Raw genomic sequence first — 17,462 nt, forward strand, 5'->3', positions numbered from 1 at the left:
TAGGGTGGTAAAATATTGTTATATACACTACAAACTAATTTAAAAAGACTATTAAGACTCAATTTGAAGTGGCTCATATAACTTTGACAAGAAAATATTCATGATTCTACGAATTACGTAATTAAACTTACACAAGCACTGTAATATATATATGTAAGTGGGCCCCTAGACGATCAATTTTATTGTGCAATATCATTGAACAATATTATTGAACAATATTACTGAACAATTTATTTGACAATAAGATTGAAAGGCGGGCCCTTAATATTTTATATTTAACCCTAGACGGTTAATAATATTACACAATCCGTGATATGGGCCCGCTAAAGTCTAAATAGAAGAAGCTATGTATCTATATATTAATACGTGAGAGAAAAACTTTGTAACGAAAAATGGGGAAACGTAGGTGCATGAAATTTCACACAGTTATAGTTTATATGGTGAAGGAGTGCATCGAGCTAATATTATTTTAAAATTATGCTTTTATTATATATATTGTTAACAAATAAAACCTTACACACACTACGACACTACTACTAGGAAAAATGACAGATTTTTGAGTGACAAGCCTATACATACGAATTATACTCTTTTATTTATTGAAGTCTGTTGACAACAAGTTGACAAATTGAAAATGGATTATTGTTTTTTTATTTAATTTTAGATCCTATTAGACAATGCTTAAATGGCCAGTCTGAGATCAGCTGAGTCCCAGAGACAAGAATTGAAAAAACTATGATGAAGTCAATATTTTTTACAAAATATAGGTAGCAGTCCTAATGTCGTTGCAAGTAAGGTCGAATTTCGACCATTGGGCGATCTCTAGTAATTTAGAAATATTCGCTCATATGAATTAATAATAACAATTTAATATTCAAGAAAGCAAAAAATAGAGAAGCTTACGAATGAAAAGAAAGCTTTGGGAACCCAAAAGCTCGTTTGTGTTTAAGAAGTAGTAACTAGTAAAGCTTTGCCGAATTTCTATTGTTAAAATTAGCTAGTTCAAAAGAGAATATAATATCTTTCGTATGTTCTTTGTTTCTTTATTTCATACTAATTTCTTTGCCAAAGTGTTTCTGTACAAAGACTAAGGCCCCGAAATAATGAAAGTCGGATGTGTGCTATTGAACTTTTGTATTTTCGTAAAAAAGACACTTTTCATTTCCCTTTCATCAGCTATGCCTATGGTCAGACAAAGATGTACTCAAAACTATGAAACAATAAGATACCAAATTCAAGCTTATTTTTTCAGGAAGAAAAGTTGGAGATTTATGATCTAGGAATTTTTCACACCTTAAGAAAATGATTTAGGGTAGCGGATCCAAGCTTTTCTCGTTGTACTAAGAGAAGCTCTTTAACCTATTTACTTTTCTTTAAAACATAAACCGCGCACATAAGCGTGCTAGTCGGCAATATAGGACATCGCATGTCTTTTCGAAACAAAGACTAATTAAGGTTTTTTCCTACACAAAGGGTAGCGTGGTCCTCTCGCATGACGCCGCAGATATGGTCGTGTCCGATATTGGCCATATGTCACCGCGATACCACCCTGTAGATAATGACGACTAATAAGTGCCTGTCTTCCAACACGCTAGGGATGGACTTTACATTTCAAATCATGGTTTTTTTTTCTTTTTATTTAAAGGCCATTCTTCAGATGAAGTCGGCTAATCGTGGAGTAGTTTTTAAAGAATATATAAAAATAAAATCTAAAAATACCATGTGAAACAGTTTATAGTTTAATATTTCAGAGGAAGAAATATGACTGATTTACTACAGTGTAATTTACAAGAGTTTTAACTTTTCAATGGTAAAAAACAATAACATTGATTACTCAAAAGTCAAAACAGTCGATTAACGGCCGTTCCCAATATCCATATCCATACTAATATTATAAATGCGAAAGTGTGTCTGTCTGTCTGTTTGTCTGTTACCACTTCACGCTCAAACCGCTGAGCCGATTTTGCTGAAATTTGGCATGGAGATACTTTGAGTCCCGGGAAAGGACATAGGATACTTTTCATCCCAGAAAAATGTACGGTTTCCGCGCGATAAACGAGTTTTGGCGCAACGGAGTTGCGGGCATCATCTAGTTCAATCTATGTCTGGTTAGACATACAACCGATCGCAGCTAACATTGAATGGACATAAAATATATATGTCTCTAATATCTAATGTGAGCTAATAATGTGGGCAAAACCAGAGATAGATCAAATATTGAGAACGGCCGTTAGAGTTACAAATTACAAACATAGGTTAAATTCATTTGCGTAATGAGGATAATGTGGGCTAGGAACGATTTCATCGTTTTCTAACACTGAGTTCAACAATTTCAAAGCAATTTTATTCTACTTCCAAATGTATCGTGAATTTCGAATCCGAGAAAGTGGAAGCTTCGATATCGATAGAACTAGGGAGGGGAACGCGCCTGGCGATCTTATCGGCAGTTTTTATTCTCGTGATATCCACCGATAAGGCTGAAATGTCCTTTTTCATAGAAGCACGGTAATGGCTCAGAAGGCACGCCATCCCCGCTTCATAACTTATGCATAGAGACTGGCCGGCTTCACCCTTTACTGGACGTATTACAGACAATAACTTTGATGATTAGAATTTACCGTCATTACTTTAATGATGTATGCGTGAATTACATAAAATTAATCGAAACAATAGACTGATACAAAATTTTTTTTATAATATCTATGGACGCTTCACACCACGTCAGTCTGGCCCCGTGGTAAGTACCTGAATGACTTGTGTTACGGGTACCAGACAACGGAAATATATTTAATACTTTTATACTATACATATATTTAAGATTTTTATTATAAGTATCATACACATATTTAATACATATCCAGACCCGGGAACATTGAAAACTTTTTGTTCCATCGGCGGGATTCGAACCCGCGACCCCCGGCTTGAGTTACCAACAGCCCACCAACTGAGCCACAGAGGTCGTGTACGCTCTATTTATTTTTTCAGATAGTAGATTGAGAACAGCAAGCAGCTTTAGCTTAATATTACTAAATAATAATTATTATTCGCATTTACGCATCTAATAAAACAGTAGTATATTTTCCAACCTGTCCTTTGCTCACTTACTGGAAATAATATAAAAAAATTATGGGCAAAATTTAAACTAAGAATAATAATAATAATTAGACACATAAATTACCTGGCAATAAGAATAGCCATATGGCACCGCATTTTCCACCCTCGTGAAAGTTCAGTAGAGGAATGCGTGGGAATGTTCCACCCTCACCATTGCCTTATACATTGTTCTGGTGACTTATGGTCAGCGCACATGACAAAAGGGCAAATAAGACAGGACAGGTGTTTGAAATAATTATAGTCAAACTATCAGAATAGTCACAAAATTTAATACGACACGCGAATTAGACCAAATTTTCAGACTCAAGCTTAAAAACAGGAAAACATAGAGTTTAGCTTCTATTATAAGGAAGTTAAATTGATATGGTGCCGTATAGGTGTATAGGATAGGCTATTCACAAATTTTTGGACAGATTCTCCATACTTATTCTGTCAAGTTAAGTGGTCCATAGCCTATTCGGCACTTATCAGGAAGTGGTGAAACAGGCCCTTACTATTGTATAAATTTAACTTCCTTAACTGAACTGTATTAAATATGGTGAACATGCGGTCACTTACATACGTACGTTAAGTGAAGGAATCACTTTACTTACCTACTTGTTAATTTTCATGTCGCTAAAGTTTAGTATAATATTTTCTTATAAATCAAGTCAACTATGATGACAAGTATGATGTATGATGTATCTCGATGTTTAAGGTGTAAAGTGGAAATATGTGTGCTTAGAACAAAAATAGTATGACATTGAAAGAAGTTGCAGAAACTAGCAATTTTTACAATGCCACTTCTTGTTCTTTTACAATCAATCTTCTTTTCAAATTGTTGGAAGCTTTATGTAAATTATCCAATTCAGCGCTGGATTGAACTATGCAATTCCTTCATTCCTATGTTGGTTTACATTATTCCAGCTGGACTGGACTACTGAATTGGAAAAATATAAACTGGCCATAACGTTAGTCGATCTTGAGATAAGCCTAAGCAACATGTGTCGAATACGCATAAAGTCCGTCAACCGAGGGTGCTCTGTCCGCCCCGTGCGATATGGGAAAGGAAATCAACAGGTCGTGTCGTGGGTGCATGACTTTACCGTCTATTTTGACTTATTTTACCTGTAGCATAACCGCTATTCCCACTACATAAGGCTCACTCTGAGAGTTATGGATAAAATAACCCTAAGCGGACTACGGTGCTCAACGACCCTTTACCATCCTCACAACTGTCCATAACTAACTTGTGGGCAAATTTAAAGAAAAAATTAAAATAGGACAAATAAGAATAAGAAATTTAAAAAAACCCCCGCCAAAACAACTTTGAAAAGTAATGAAATAATATTTACTGCCTTTAAGTTCAAATGATTCCTAACTTGTGTAAAGTAATAATTATTTTAGTCCATAATTATTGTCACGGTGTGTCGGGGGACACACCGTGTCCCCCGACACACCGTGACAACCTGGTGCTCTAAGTTGGCGAGGAGTTGGATATCCTATTGATTACCTTTCAATTATTATGTGTATACGTATATTGTATATTCACAAATATCACGAACTAGAATGAAATATAAAACCTATCAAACGACTACAAGTTGTTAACGGCCTTTCATGAACCAGATAAAACCTGATTGTCCAGGACTGAGCAGGCTGATGATGATGAATTATAGCTAAGAACACTCTCGATCATGTCAGCTTTCAAACAAAAAAAACTAGATCAAAATCGGTCCACCCGTTTGGATGCTACGATGCCACGGACAGATACACACACAGACAAACAGACAGACAGACAGACACGTCAAACTTATAACACCCCTCTTTTTTGTCGGGGGTTAAAAATGCAAATTTTTGTTACAATTTAAAGGAAGGAAAATCAGCAAAACAATGATTGAAAGTTACATCACGCAATGTACAGTACGAAATACATAATATAGCATCGCATTATAATGTATAGGAGAAATAAGGGAATATCAAATTATGGTTACAATATAAAGGAAGGAAAAAGGAAAACCAGCAAAATAATTGAAAGTTGCATCACGCAATATCTACGAAATACTAATAGCATCGCATTCCATTGGAAATGATAGTTTTAACATTGTTCAAGATAGATCAACGGACAACACAATACCGATTTTCTTTATTTTTTACGCGACGAATTTCTTTATTCATTATGTTTTTTTAATAAAGTAAAATATTATAACGAAACTATTTTAAGCAGGAAATATAATAATAAATCCTAAAAATGGTCAATTATCTGAGGCAAAGGTCTCTATGCTTTCCCGCGCTCGCAGTTTGACAACACATTGCTTATTCATGGTGCGGTAATTATCGAAATTGTTCCGTGCGCCGCGATGGAATTACGATACACGACTTTTTAATATTAAACAAGGGGTGGGAAGTTTGCCCACTATTATACTTGCGAGTTTATTATCTATGAAAAAATTATGTGGGTAAAATAAATTGCTGTTAGGAACCTTTTCTGTTTACATATTTTTGGAGTAAATTGAATTAATATTTTAGTAACATTTTGGAGAGGGTCTATAGCTACAGGTAAACGTTTAATATTTCCTTCCAAACATAAATAAAAGCAAAAAGATATCCCTTTAGCCAAAACAAACGTTACTTCTCCTCTTATAAGAAACCCGTGACACAAACGCATTATAATCAAGAAAAAATCGTCCACCTATCTCACACCTACCTGTCATATTTGATAACTGGGTGTGGTTTCTTGCACACCGGTGTGCGTGTCCACCAATGGTGTCACAAGCAGGCAGCCGTGACGGCGGTCGCAAGTGGTTGGTCACGGCACCATCGGAAGTCATCCGCTATTGATAGCATCTCATTGTGGCGCAAATTGCCCGGATGTCCAGACGCGAGATCGCCGCGACTCCACTGTCCGCTTATGGTACAGGACGGCACGGCATGGCCCGACACGGCACGGCACGGAATTTTCTCGGCTACTTTTCATAGGGACACTATAATATAAACATTTTTTTGTAGGCCTGGTACCATAAAATACTGGTTATTTTACATATTTAGATTTTTGGTAGAAAATGCAATGAGAATTGAGAATGAATCTTAACATGATAATGAAAATATAAAGAGCGCTCCTTTGAAGCCTGTGCTTCTAGCTAGCCCCATCACCTTTCAAAAGACCAAAATACGTATCGCTGGTATTAATTGTAATATTATATTCTATTATACGACAAGGTAAACATTATTTCTGCTGCCATACATATTTATATACCTTGTCGATCGAATATCTTATTCCTTGCCCTAAAAAAAGGCAAAATATCAAATATCAAACTGCCACTATAATACGGATCTACATACAATATAATCAAGGAAGAGAATTATTTCATCTTTCACACAAGCTAGATCCACCCATTATCCCCATAGTAAAACCATGCAGGCACGTGCCTTAATAATTCAAATAGAAAGACCTAGGTTTTGTGAGCTCTCATTGAATCCTGAGAGCCCGCTAAATGCCTAGTTGCCACTTACTTTTATAAAGAAAGAAAGGCTTGTTAATTACGCTGAATTTCTTTGCCAAAGGATTTTTCAATAATTATAATTTTCTTATATTATGTTAATTATAAATCATGCTTATATGAAAAAGGGTAATAAATATATATCTAAAACCTAATACAAAACAAGTTTAAAGATTTAAGAAGAATCAATTTGTGTTGGATCGAATGATTGGTCCAACATTTTTGTTTATTAATTTCCCCAAGATAAAGGGGAAAATCCCAAAGATAAAGTATACGATATTATTATTCTTAATGTGTATTTAATTATAACCGACGCCCAAAAAAGAGGAGGTTCTATTTCGGCTCTATAGTATATTTTTATCATTAATTATATTTTAATCAAATTTAGAACGGTACCTAGTCATTTAAGCTAAAATACTGTTTATCCCAAAACGTACAACTTTCCCGTATACTATATTACTAATCAAGTAATCATTTGCCTATATACGGACTAATTATTGAGAGTTGTGTGTTGTGGACCCGCTCACAACTACCACAAGTCTCACAGAATTATTTCTAACATTTTTTTAGATTCATTGTCCTCTGTGAATACGGAGTCACGGTCCAAAAGAAATTAATGTCGCTGATACATGCCTTTTGTTATGTTCAGCCATATACATTGTACTGAATTTAACTGCAACTATTTTCTAATCTTTTTACATTGTAAAACACAATTATTATAGGTACTTGTTGGAATGAAACTGAATGACTTTAGGTTTGAAGCAAACACAAATTCTGTAAGTTAATTTCCTGGAAATTAACGGCTCACTTTTAGCTAAACTAAGCCACTAATTTTATAAGAAGAGCTTATCAATATCAGCTTTGAACGAAAATATGAATGGAATAAAATGTATCTTATAAGATAGTTTTTCTTATAAGATTTTGTAAGTCTCGTTATAATAATGATAAAATTAATTATGAAATTATATCTTTGTAAGTATTCAATACGATTCAAAATGAAAGTATAAATATTATAAACTGAAATAATTTTATAATTATATGTATAAGTGTGTAATATAAAATATTGTTTTTTTACCATAGTACAAATTATATACTTAATTAAAATAAAAATACAAATCTTATAATCTTATCATTCATGATAAACTTTAAATAAAATAATGCTTTGTAATAAAAATCAAACTTGGTTTTGTACGATTTATATTATTTATTAAATTTATTTTAAAATAAAAAAAAACAAATATGTTTATTTATATTTCTTTAGAATATAATTACTATTTCTGAAAGTTGCTTTGAAATAAGTATAATTGAAAAAATTACTCTACAATATTATAATATTTCATAAGAGCGAAATAAGTTTTCAATAAATATAAGATGCATACGCGTAGCCGGCGCGGCTACAAGTCTACGACAGAGCGCGCACGAGCAGGTGTGCTGATCTTGCCCCCTCCCTGTTCCAGACCGGGCGATGCGGCTCGAGTAGCGCGGTGGGGCCCAGCCCGCCGCCCGTCCGGCCAATTGGGGCCCGCGTCGCCTATGATGTCATCGGAGGAGGAGGCCGACTCACACGCGCCCTACTCGGATAAACTCCTAAAGAAACAGAAACGCGTCAGACAGCGCGTGGACGCCGGGGAGCCGCGCAATTCTTATTCAACTCTCGCGTCGAACGGACCCGCGCCCGCGCGCGCCGCACACATGAGTGGCGGACTTTACGGGGCCATCTTCGAGGGGGGTCGCCAACATTTCGGACTCTTCGGTCCCTGCTACGCACCGGCCGAAATGCTCAATGAATTATTAGGCCGTGCGCCAAAGCAGGAGGATGCCGGCGACGAAACCAACGGAAGTGATATGTTGCGGGATCGTGTTTTACGAGATATCCTGCAGAGTCGCAAAAAGGAATTACTGCGATTGTCACCGGATAATAACAACGTGCTAGCGAATAATAATAACGACGAACCGAAGGCAGAAAAACAGTCTCCGGAGCGACCCGCTTCGCGAGATTCTCGGGCCGATCTCGATGACGCGTTGTTAAATTTGGACAGTGCTGGTGATTCGCGAACTTCTCCATTACCTGCTGCTCAATCTTCTGAGCCTCTTCTCGCTCCTAAATATGAACCTGAGGACCGTGATAGTGACGCTCAACGTGCATCTCCGCGACCTTCCGATGTGAAACGTGCTCGTGTTGAAAATATTGTGTCGACGATGCGCGCCAGTCCCGCACCTCAGCAGCCCCAGGTGAACGGTTGTAAGAAGAGAAAACTTTATCACCCTCAGCAGCACGACGGTGGAGCTGACAGGTATGTTAATAGTCACGGTAGTAGTGCTCAGACTGTATCGGAGGAATCCGAGGACGATGGTGATCGACCACCGATTCAACAAAAATTAGTGGAAAAGAATGCTTTAAAAACTCAATTAAGGACTATGCAAGAACAGCTTGCGGAAATGCAAGAAAAGTATTTGCAATTGTGCAATAGAATGGGTCAAGAATCGGAGACGATCGACAACGACGGTGCTTCTAGTGATGTAGAACAAATTGATGACCCAGTGCCTAAATCTGAGCCAGCATCACCTGTCAAAGAGGTTCCACCGCCGATACCTAGTAGTGCAGCACCGAATATGCTGTCGCAAGTTATGAGCAAAATGATGTCTGCCAAAATGCAAGCTCATACTGCTGGCCATCCTCATCTACCTCCAGGGTTCAACGGCAGCCTTCCGCTCATGCCACATTTACCACCCGGTGATCATATGCATCCACCACATCCGCATCAACACCTGAATAACGCAGCGGCCATGTACCTTAATGTGAGTCAGAAGCTCTTCCTAGAACAAGAGGCTAGAATGAAGGAAGCGTCAGAACAACAACAAAACAATCAACAAAGACTGCAATCAAATCAGCACTCGCCACAACAGAGACCTATGGGGCAAACTCCAAAACCGCCCCTGTCTTCGGAGTTGGCTGAAAGGCTGGATGCACTACGAAACAGCTCTGGATCAGTCGGTCCAGTGTCGGGTGCCGATTTAGAAAGTTTAGCAGAGGTGCTCAAAAACGAAATCACGGCATCTTTGGCTACGCTCATTGATTCTATTGTAACCCGTTTTGTGCATCAGCGACGTATAATGGGAAAACAATCGGAAGCGGCGGCGGCTGCAGCCGAACAGCTAAACAAAGACTTGATTCGAGCAACACGGCTATTAGATAGAAAATCTCCACCTCCGAAGGCTCCAGAGCGACCGTCAGGACAAATGTCAGGTAACCCACCCGTCCATCATCCAGGTGCGCCTAACGGCGTTCCGTTTATGACGAATAACCCAATGTTTATGAGTCACTTAAACGGTCCCCGCGCGCCTGGTTCCTCTTTTCCTCTACACGGAGAGGGGGGCGGGCCAGGCCACGGAGCTCATATGAGACCTCCTGCAGGAATGTTCCAGACCCCACCGAAGCCGCTGCAATCGCACTTTGGGCCCATGAACGGGCACTACGATCGAGAGTCCAACGACCCCTCGGAGCCCCTGAGTTTGGTCGTGACTCCGAAGAGAAAACGCAGCAAGGTAACGGACACTCGCATCACACCGAGAACGGTTAGCAGAATTTTAGGCGAGGGCGTGGGGCAGTCGCCAGAAAACAAGTTTCCGGAGTCACCATCGCCGAGACCCTTCCACGGGGGGATGGCTCTCCCAACGTCCGTGGCGATACCGAACCCCTCGCTACACGAGAGCCAGGTGTTCTCGCCTTACTCGCCGTTCTTCGGGGCGGGCGGCGGTCTAGCCCGCTCGCCCCCGGCGCCGGAGCGGGACTCGCCGCCGCTGCCGAACGCACCGGCCATGCTGCACCCGGTGCTGCTGGCGGCGGCGCACCACGGCTCGCCGGACTACCTGCGCCCGCACCACCCGCACGTGCCGCACCACGCCGCCGCGCCACACCACCCGCAGCACATGGACGCCCAGGACCCGCACTCCGACTGCAACTCCACCGACCTGCCCTACGACGGAGTTCAGCCTACTATATCCTTTTCAAATAGATTTACACACTCAGTAATTGTACGTAAGATTTGACGAACTTTTTGTCGATTTACATAATTTACATTATGAAGTAAATGTTTTAATTTATGTGTTCCAATTCCATGGGAACAACAGCTCGGGGCAATTCTAGATGGCTGAGAATAAACGAAGGCTACTCGTTACTTTATCCATTCGTGTCTATCTTTTGTATAAAAACCTATTCATTTTGCATTGAAAAGCCAGTAGAAAAATATAGCGAACGTCAGTCATTATGTTCTCAGCGAGACTTAAAACCCCGCACGCAACCCACAGATATCTTATTTCTGTAGTATTTAACCTTACGACTGCGCCACCTACTTCCTACACTATAGTTAGACTTTATACGACTCTGGAAACCCCACAAATGCTGCGGTTTCTGCGCTTACCGCTGCGCCTATCGTCTATCTATACATGAAGGAAATAACCGTAAACTTAATTATAAACCGGAATTAACTCTTTACTGTACAATACATCGTAAATCAAACCTTATTGTAGACATTTCAGGATTTTAATTTACATAATATCATGTCAATGTTATACAGTTTATATCGTCAGTGGATATTCTGCGACCATATAAAATCAATAGAGACAAACTATTATAGTTGTTGTCGAAGCATAATTAAATGTCACATCTGCTAAGATACATTATAAGATTAGATGCGAATGGATTAAGAACTTGTAGTGATTCTACAATGTCGCAATGAGGCTACGTAATACCAGGATATAATCAGATTTGTGGCCACCTAATTTTTCAATTATTATTATTTCTTGGCCCTAATCTAAAGCCGTCTTATACTTAAACGATATGTTGTACTACTTTAGCACGTCCAAACAATGTTATCCTTAACTCCGGTGTACTCCTCCACCCTGACGCCGATGCACCTCCGCAAGGCGAAGCTGATGTTCTTCTGGGTGCGGTACCCGAGCTCGGCGGTCCTCAAAATGTACTTCCCCGACATCAAATTCAACAAGAACAACACGGCTCAACTCGTCAAGTGGTTCTCAAACTTCAGGTGAGTGTAATCTTCATGTTTATGCCTGTCTAACTTTGATAATAAACCTTGCTTGCGGCGCTACGTCTACACTTCTACATCAGGATTAACTTTACAAAACATGCATCCAACTTTGTTCGTAGTTTTTGAAGCGGAAGCACTTTTCTGTAAGTCAAATAATCGTTCCCTTGCATTGTCTATCAAATTATTTTTATTCAAGCGAGGAAGGTAGCTCGAAATGAAGTAAAATGCAATAAATTAGGTCCAACTAAATTATCTCTATCGATTAATACGAAATCTCTTCCCGGTGTAATTCGATTGCCCTATTATAATTCGATAAGAGGGTCCCGAATTCACTATTTCCTAATTATCAAATTCACAGTTGGGGTGGCACTAGTGTAGATATGTGAATGTTGCAATAGTGACAAATTCATTAAAGAATCAAACTTGAAGTAGCCTCGACGTAAATTAAAGATTGATCGCGTTCGATTTGTTTTTAAAGAATAAATAATGTGACGTCATAAGTGCTGGTTAGCTCGTGTCAGATTTAAAACATAGGTGGGCTTCAATCGGTGCTCTTTACGGCGTGATCCAACAGAATAGTTTATGAAGAAATTGCCTTAAGAAAGTACAAACGAAGGTTGGTGGTCTATAATTTGTAACATATTCATTAAGGTAAACATGAAGTCATTAATTGAACATTTTCAATTCACGTGCTATTAGCAGTATATAGTGATGTAGAGCGACGAGAGTTTAGAAAAGAAAAAATATAAAAGCTTTATCGGCAGTCACAGCGTAAGTAACGGAAAGTTCCCGTTCAAGTATTGATTTGTACTCGACTAATTTTCCGTTATCTAAGTCCGGCGATAACGCCACCTGCTCCTCTGATAAACACCACCCTTCTTGCTAATTGTCGCACACGAACATACACTCATTTCAATACGGCAGGTATGGGGTACTATCAAATACAAAACGAAAGGAAATATTTAAAGACATACATTTTCAATACTCATAGTCCAACTGACAAAGTTTAAAGGTATAAAATAAAATGTTAAATAATTGTGAACTGTAAGATTTTTCTTGTCTTTTTGTAGAATTATATACTACATAAACTCGACGTATATCCTGGTGATTACGGAAAAGTTTGAACATGCAAAGACAACAATACTAATTTAATATAATAATTAATCTAATCTAAATCAAATATAAAATAAATAAAAAATATAAAATAATAAAAAATCTAATAAAATATAATAGTTAATCTATTGCACTTCAAAATTTTTGCTTTACTGTTGAAAATGCCATATATAGAGAATGACGTAAAGTTTGCCGTATTAGAGTTTCATGTAAAGGAAACAAACAAAATCAATATAAGCAATAAGCATTATCTATAATCCAGTAAAGGCCACACGTCACTGTATACAGAACACTCGAAACTTCCATATTGAAGCTTTCTGCTCGTATCTCAAGCCAGTGTTCCCACTATCTAAAAGATAAAGGGGAACTGAAAGCATTGATAAGCGCAACACTAATATCGCACAGTATTTTTCCCGTAAATGATTGATCCACAGTATTTTTCCCGTAAATGATAAAAAAAATGTCCACGATAAAAAATGACTCTACATTTGGTTGTGTTTCCTAAAGGTGTTGCTGAATAAGTTTTAATATCGACATAATTATAAGATATTATGTAAACATATAGCCACCATTAAGTGTGCTGTTTTTTCCTTGTGTATAAAACGAGAATAAAGGAAACATTGTTGATGACATAACTATCTTGAACACTCGAGAATAACGCGTTATAACAAAAGTCTGAATTGAAACGAGTTTTTTTCCACAAATAATAACTTAAAAATCGGAAAAACCTCGTCAAAGCTTGTAACTAGTGCCATTAGTATTGTCCCCTAATGGGTGCATTGTGGACAACGGAAAACGGCCATTTCCTTCGCGATAAACATCTCTGAAAGGAAAACTGAAAGGGTGAGGGTCATTCTACAATCGCACGAACGCAATTACCGCGAGGTGTCTGAGACGCACTGAATTGATGGCCTTTTAAATTTACGACCGGTCGGTGGACACAACGTGGACAACCTGAACTTTTCATTAAATTATCATCTACAGATAATCTCCACTACCAATTCTCATAACACTTAATTTAACATGGCTTATTTTTTTTTAAATCGATAAGTATAGTCAACTAAGCATATAAATAATCTACGTGCAAAAAAAATATCAAATCCTTAACTGTTAATATTCTTACAGGAAAGTAGGCGGGATAAAAATGTTTCGCGATAGCAGCTACCATACAAGATAACGTTTTAATTAGGAGCACAAGGTTATCGGTTTATTGCTTGTTAAAAATCTTAATGAACATAACAAACATAAAATTAATTACTTTAACATTATCGAACACTTACAAATTAAACTCTCGATAAGCAGCTAAATAATTGATATGTTTTTAGAAACTAACATTTTTTATCGCTAACGTAAACAATAGCACTTAAGCGTTCGTCTCTTTGTAAATTTTCATAACAATACGAGGAAAAGAGTATAAAAATAAAGGGTTTTTACAAAAATGTCCTTAGTGAGGCTCGAAGGAATAAGGAAAGCTCTACACAACTGCCCACTTGTTGACGTTCTTCATACAGACCTCAAGGGTTCTAGCGACGAGAGCTCCTTATAGGACTTTTAGTAACGCTTTGTTGCATAGTGTGTTCACTCCTTTAACGGCTTTCTACGGGAAATTGCAAGAAAATTACGAAGTAAATATTATAATTAAATACTTTCTATTGTTACTTATATTATTTTAGGACGATTTAAAACTTAAAGCGGTCTCAGCTCACAAACATTTTTAAACGCTCGTCCGGCAGTTTACAAAATTAAGAGAAGGAAAAGTCCAATAACGTATTTAAGTTACATTCACACTCTGTTGACAGAGTTGTCTATAAACGAGCGCAGCTTCTTTATAAACTCCGAGTCAAAACAAACACCCGCAAAGTCGAGGCAAAGACAAATTCTTTTGGCGCGTGAACTCAAAGAAACGCAGGCTGCAAACAAAGAGTCGCTCGTAGAATTAGCCGACGATAGCACTAATTAGGACCGGTGAGTCGTTTAAGTTATTTCGCTTAATTAAGTCGCGCAGAAGTGGTCTGCGGCCGGCCCGCCAGAGAAGGCGTCGTAAATTGTTAGAACACTAGACACTCCAATTAATCTTTACACACATCCAACTAGTCGCAGCTCGCACGAGCGCACGAGGGCGCGCACTTAGACCGACCCAGGCTCGACCTTTTTAAACCTTCACACCACCGCACACTACGCGAGCTCCCATTTATGCTAATGTCCTTTTAAAACTGTAATGAATCAAATAATCCGACCCCCTCGCTCATTTGAGCGCGACAAAATATTTACTATGATTCATTAAATCGTCGAGGAATCCGCGCAAAGTAGGAGGCGGATCGCTAATTAGAATGGCTCGTATCAAAAGTAAATATTTTAATTAATTCAACTGAGAATAAAATCTCTCGTACGCGAGGACTCTCACGGCGGCAAACGGAAATGTTACCAACCTTACGTCGCAATTTTGATATGCCTTTTTAACTTACCGCGCCGCCTCGCTCCGTACATATTTAGTTCAATATTTAATTTTTTTGTAATTAAAAACTTAAGTGTGCAATTTTATATTGAAACGCTAGAAACGTCATCCGAGTGTGAGGAGAAACGATCCGAAGTCTGAACATAGCTACATCGAAGTTCGGTCCCCCGATCTCGCTCGCCGGGAGGTGTAGGTGTAGCTCGCCTGAGCCATTGTGCGAGTCGCGTCTAAATTTAATTGGGTGGCTAATACAGTGGCAGCGTGTGGAGTCTAATTTACGTGTTAACATTTTTAATAAGGCCCGGCGAGGCTAGGGCGCCAAGTGGCCGGCCATTTATACCGCGCCACGCTCATACGAGCACCTCCAGTAATTAATACGACCCTTTCGAGAAAGCTTATGAGTAGTTTTCCTCCTAAAACCTGCTAATTACTCGTCATCACCTCTTACGTCTTATGAAAAGACCTCGCGACGACTATTTTTGTTCTACTGGAAACACTGACGAAGACCGTTTTGAGCTCGGCGATGTTCGTGCACATTTTCTTTTTTAATTTGCGACGTATAAAATCAAACAAACTTTGCTTTTTACGACTAATAAAATAAGTGGCTATTTGCTTTTAAAATTAATTTACATGAGCGTGTGCGGCCGGTATAGTAAAATATAATAAAAATATCGTAATGTGTTTTAATTGTCTATTAAATTGGGCGAATCGTCCTGTCTTCGTGTGGAACGTAACCTAAAAAAAAAGGACGTCACGCCTCAGTAGTAAATTCTGGTAACGTGTCTTCGCTTCCCGAACGTGAAGGCGGCCGCACACGCAACGGCTAATAGTCGCAGGGCGAGGCTGAATATTTACATATCATTGCGATACGGTCTATTATAAAATATTAACCTTTCGCTGGCCATCGTCGTTAATAATATAATTAAAACACGCAAGGCGCGGTACTTATCGCGATAATCAAGAAATGCGGGGCGAGGGGCCGCGATGCGCCGCGTTGACCGGTGCCCTACTTATTGTGAACGTGAAAAAAGATTTTCATACGTTGCCAACCCTGAATACCAGAATTCTAATTAATAACCGGCTCCATGAAAAAATGTTTAATTCATTCGCATAAAGAATAGCAAAAGAAATAAAGAATTCTGCGCGATACTAAGTACCCACTAATATGTTAACCATTTCATTTTTTTTTACTCTTGCAAATGTGAATAAAAATTTAAATATTTTCAATACGAACAAACAGAAGCTATTATTTCACAATAGTGGTACATATGACTCAAGTAGAACTGACGCGAGCCCCGCACATGAATAAGGCATCCATCAACTAATGAAAGCGTAATTAGAAAAGTGGAGGTTTCTTCCTACCGCCGACCTTATCTTGTCTTCGATGGGGCATTAGTTTTTTAATTGCCCCTCCCCGCTAAAAGCATGTCCAATCAAATTCACACGCGGCACTTTAAAAATTACCATCATTACTTTAGCTCTAACGTGCTCGTTACGTGAATATTATAATTTACAAGACATGAAAGGCCGTACCTAGGCCGAAGGAGTAGGCGAGGCGTCCTTTATTAATTTCTGCCTTAAAATCCCAATTATATCATGACACTGACATAAACATTAAAAACGTACGCGGTGTCACGCGACTGTGAAAACAAAAGAATGTCCTTTTGCATTTCAATCCATTATGTACGAAATATCTAATAATGCCTACTTATAGTACACATAATTCTAGAGGTATTTGTATATTTTCTCAAATTCTTCATGTGATTACTTCAATTAGGCGAAAAAACATTTAAAAAAATGTTCTCCGACAGAAAAATCGTAAGTACGTGCAAGTTTTTCGTTAGTTAATTAATTACGTCTTAGGGCGGGGTCAGACTAGTGTCGTGGCACTTGGGTAATTTCCCATGTGTATACAGCCTATGCCGCGCCTTTTACTTTTGACTGTCGCTACACCTGTCATTTCTTAGGGCGTAGTTCGAATTAACACGACATAGCCCAGTATTTAAGCTATAAATTTTTGAAATAATTAGTAAAAACACGAATGCCGGGCCACAACACTTGGCACAACAGACTTAAGACTTATCCTATTTAAGCTGGATATGCCACACATAAAAGTTGTATGAAATATGAACATAAGAAGCTATGTCATAGGATGTTGTATGTAGTTAAATAAAAGAAAATGCAACCAATACATTTTTAATGAATAAACCTATTGTGTTATGAAATTGTAACAAAAGACTTATTAATTAAATA

The 17,462-nt window shown here is 38.3% G+C and overlaps 1 protein-coding gene across 4 annotated transcripts in view; it reads left to right on the forward strand.

Moving 5' to 3' along the window:
• The window catches only part of LOC121726063 (homeobox protein prospero), an 88,953-nt gene that overhangs the window by 62,874 nt on the left and 8,617 nt on the right, over positions 1-17,462 (forward strand). For 3 of the 4 annotated variants that reach the window (XM_042113287.1, XM_042113285.1, XM_042113288.1), the window contains exons 4-5: positions 8,048-10,589; positions 11,484-11,638. In XM_042113287.1, the coding sequence (XP_041969221.1) occupies positions 8,124-10,589; positions 11,484-11,638 (2,621 nt within the window). In that variant the 5' untranslated portion in view covers positions 8,048-8,123. The remainder of the gene's footprint in view (positions 1-8,047; positions 10,590-11,483; positions 11,639-17,462) is intronic. The other variant, XM_042113289.1, reaches the window with a different exon arrangement.

This window comes from Aricia agestis, chromosome 4 (assembly GCF_905147365.1).
Source record: "Aricia agestis chromosome 4, ilAriAges1.1, whole genome shotgun sequence".
Taxonomy (NCBI): domain Eukaryota; kingdom Metazoa; phylum Arthropoda; class Insecta; order Lepidoptera; family Lycaenidae; genus Aricia; species Aricia agestis.